Source organism: Microtus oregoni, unplaced genomic scaffold (assembly GCF_018167655.1).
Source record: "Microtus oregoni isolate MIOR12 unplaced genomic scaffold, Mior012 000006F_ref0000085, whole genome shotgun sequence".
In the NCBI taxonomy this organism is placed as follows: Eukaryota; Metazoa; Chordata; class Mammalia; order Rodentia; family Cricetidae; genus Microtus; species Microtus oregoni.
Window position 1 is genome coordinate 47,085,083 of NW_024543065.1, and position 3,747 is coordinate 47,088,829.

At 39.9% G+C, this 3,747-nt stretch overlaps 1 protein-coding gene across 1 annotated transcript; it reads right to left on the reverse strand.

Annotated features, from left to right (window-relative positions):
• Nucleotides 1–828: 828 nt before the first annotated feature.
• Nucleotides 829–1,785, reverse strand: LOC121449098 (vomeronasal type-1 receptor 3-like). The gene has a single exon (XM_041653308.1). It carries the CDS (start codon nucleotides 1,783–1,785, stop codon nucleotides 838–840), a length of 948 nt encoding a protein of 315 aa, XP_041509242.1. The 3' UTR covers nucleotides 829–837.
• Nucleotides 1,786–3,747: the final 1,962 nt, after the last annotated feature.

Consider the following 3,747-nt stretch of genomic DNA (forward strand, 5'->3'; position numbering starts at 1 on the left):
CTCCCTACTTCCCTACTCATGCAACTTAATGTTCCTTCTTACTCTCAAAATCTCTAAAACAAAGGCCCCAAAACAAAAATCAAAAACAAAAACCCAGCAAGACAAAAAATACTAAACCAAAATGAGACAACAGCACATGAAAAACAAAAAGTCTGTTATTATTTTATTCTACAATGAAAATTATTTAATATGACATACTTTATTAAATATTTTTAAAAGATTTATTTATTATTTATTTATTATGTATACAATATTCCACGTGCACATGTGCCTACATTCCATAAAAGGGCACAAGATCTCATTATAGATAATTGTGAGCCACCATGTAGTTGCTGGGGATTAAACTCAGGACCTATGGAAGAACAGACAGTGTTCTTAATCTCTAAGCCATCTCTCCAGCATGCTTTATTAAATCTATTTCATTAATTTTCTTATTTAAAATGAAAGCAACTCTGAATAATTTTTAAATTTTTGAATGTTTGTCCTAGTCATAATTTATATATTTTTCTAATCTCCATCTGCCGGTAATAGGAGTTCAAAATTTAAGAGTTTTATAATTCCTTCTTGTTTTACTTTGTACTATGGTTCAACAATGTCTTTCTGAATTCCTATCTTAGAAAATTTTAGTATAAGATCAACATTCCAAAGACAGAAAAGAAAGCTTTCATTATTAACAGATTATCATGTCAAAAAGTAAATCTCTTCACTGATAAAAAAAATCAGTATCTGTCATTTCCTACCATCTGAATATTAGGTACCCAGGAACACCATGGTTATTTTGCTCAGATGTGGTCAAGAATTCTCTAAGGAAGATAGATGGAGGTTTGGGATGTCAAATTAGCCATGACAGCCTCTCGTAGAAAAGGAGCATTCAAAGTTTGAAAAAGAAGAAATTAATTTGTAAATAATTTTCCTATTGTTCATCAGAACATAAGGACAGATGATTGGATAGCCTGAAGATAAAGCTCCACTAATCAGATCCAATACTGGGCTGTTCTTAGGTCTGTGAAGTGAATAGAAGGTAACAAAGGTGTTTGAGAAATAGAAAAACACAAAGAAGCCCACAAGCAGAAGGATGCTCTGTGTGGCTTTCTTTTCAGAAGAGGCCTGGGAAGAGTCACTGGAACTGTGGACATGCCGTGTTCTCCTATTGTGTCTGAACAGGATGGTCACCATGTAGAGGCTGGTCCATATCATGAGAAATACAAACAGGATGTCTCTAATCGTTAATGCAGTTACAAGTGACATGGTGGTATGGTGGCGAACCTGGTCACTTCGGCAATATGTCTGGGGATATCCGGAACCCACAGCAGTGAAGTTGATTTGGCCGTTTACGTTTTCAACCATTGGAATATAGAGACACGTATTGATGATCCAGATGAAGAGGAGTGATGGCAAAATGCAGGACTCAAGCTTGGATTTAAGCCGTACCCACTTGGAATGAGTAGGACTGACCGTGATGGCTTGAAATGCGCTCAGTAGCAAGATAGTACAGATAGAGAGGCCCCTGGTAACACTGTATGCATACAGAACTGCCTTACATCCCACATCACGGAAAAGGAGCTTGACTGCAAAGGATGCCATGACATCTGGTATCAGCCTGAACACAATGCTCAAAACATTGACAAGTGTCAGATGTGTGAAAATCATATCTATGGGCTTCTTCAGATGGGACTGAATTAAGAAAGCGTACATGTATAGTATGAAGAGCAGCAAGTTTCCCATGAATCCCATGAAAACTTCTGACAGGAGAAAGAATCCAGAAATTAGGTCTCTTGGAAACATTATCTTGAGGAGGTCTCTGATGCTCTGATTGGATAAGCCAGGCCAACCAAATGTAGATGCATGATGTTGTGAGATTAAAATTAATGGACTAGGTGGATGACAACAGTGATTGACAGATGAGCCCAAGGAGAAGGTAGTGAGATACACACTCTGCAGCCAGGATCAGAACTGGATCCCATGATTTCTGCCTGAAAGTAGAGAAGTCAGGTTTAAAGAGCTCATATGGAAACACATAGCATATTAGCATAGTAACTGGGACATATATGACTCAGATGAAAGACAGATAGACATTGTATAAAAATAAAAAGCTCAACATCAAAGAAACAACCCAAATTTTTAAAAAGGTATAAAATAAAATGTTAAATGGAGAGTTCTCTCCTTTCCTCTCCTCTCCTCTCCTCTCCTCTCCTCTCCTCTCCTCTCCTCTCCTCTCCTCTCCTCTCCTCTCCCTTCCCTTCCCCTCCCTTCTCCTCCCTCCCTTCCTCCCTCCCTCCCTCCCTCCCTCCCTCCCTCTCTCCCTTCCTTCCTTTCTTTTTTGTGTGGGGTGGTTTTGAGATAGGGTTTCTCTGTATAGCTTTTGATGCCTATCCTGGAACTCACTCTGTAGACCAGGCTGGCCTCAAACTCACAGAGATTCCCCTGCCTCTGCCTTCTGAGTGCTGGGATTAAAGGCACACATCACCACTGCCTGGAAAATGGAGAGATCTCAAAAAGATGAAAGACAAATTGTTGAGAAACACTTTTTAAAAAGGTCTAACATCATTAGTCATCAGGGAAATGCCAGTTAAGATTATTATGAGATTTCAGCTTAACCCAGCCAGAATGACCAAGATGAATAAAACAATGACAGCACATGTGAGGGATGCAGGGAGAGGGTGGACGTGGGAAATGACAGAGCTGCTATTGAAATCAGTATGGCAGTTCCTGCGGGACCGGGAATTGAGGTACCACAAAATCTAGGACTCCTAATTCCTACCACAGAGACATGCGTGTTCACTGCTGCTCTATTTGTAACAGCCAGAAATTGGAAACAACGTAGATGTCTATCAACTGGTGAGTGGGTAAGGAGAATGTGATATCTGTATGAATATCACTCAGCTGTTTGGAAGAGTGAAATCATGGCATTGGCGGGTGAATGAATTGAGATAGAAACAATCATGCTGAGTGAAGAAACCCTGTTCCAGAAAGATAAATGCTGGCCTGGCAGTGGTGGCGCATGCCTTTAATCCCAGAACTCAGAAGGGAAAGGCAGGTGGACCTCTGAGTTCGAGGCCTGCCTGGTCTACAGAGCAAGTTCCAGGACCACTAGCGTTACATGGAGAAACCTTGTTTCAAATAACAAAACAACAACAACAACAACAAAAAGAAAGATAAACACTGAACGTTGTCTCCCCGTGCATTCTAGCTTTGTGATTACCTTGTACCTTCTCTCTAAACCAATATATTCTTAATTATTTGACATTTCTATAGAACATTATAACTCAGAACAAGAGTACAGGTATTAGTTGTTCTAACCTTGGTTTAGACTCTATTACCCAACTCTATCAAGACAAGGATCATTTCAACAATTATCTATCAGAGTTATTCAGGTACAGACATTTAGCTCATTACCCCCGACTTTACTTTCTGAGACAAACGTCAGTGATTGGGACAAAGGTTGTTCACACAACTTTTAAAGGCTCCTGAAATAAAGTGGAGAGAGCTAAAACTATACCTGAGTATTCAACTATACAAAACATGAATTTAAAATTTTTTTTATTCTCCTCTCATACAATACATTCTGACTGAAATGTCCCCTTCCTCCAGTCCTCCTACTTCTCCCTCCACCTCCCCTCTCCTCCAAATCCAGTCCCCCTGCCCCCCATACTGTTACCTCCCTAGAGAAGAGTAGGCCTCCCATGGGCATCTATCAAACTCAGCAGAACAAGATACAATAAGAGCAGGAACAAGCAAGCCCTTATA

Bases quoted from the DNA above. Each gene is read 5' to 3' on its own strand.
- LOC121449098 (XM_041653308.1), bottom strand. From the start codon at position 1,785: ATGTTTCCAAGAGACCTAATTTCTGGATTCTTTCTCCTGTCAGAAGTT.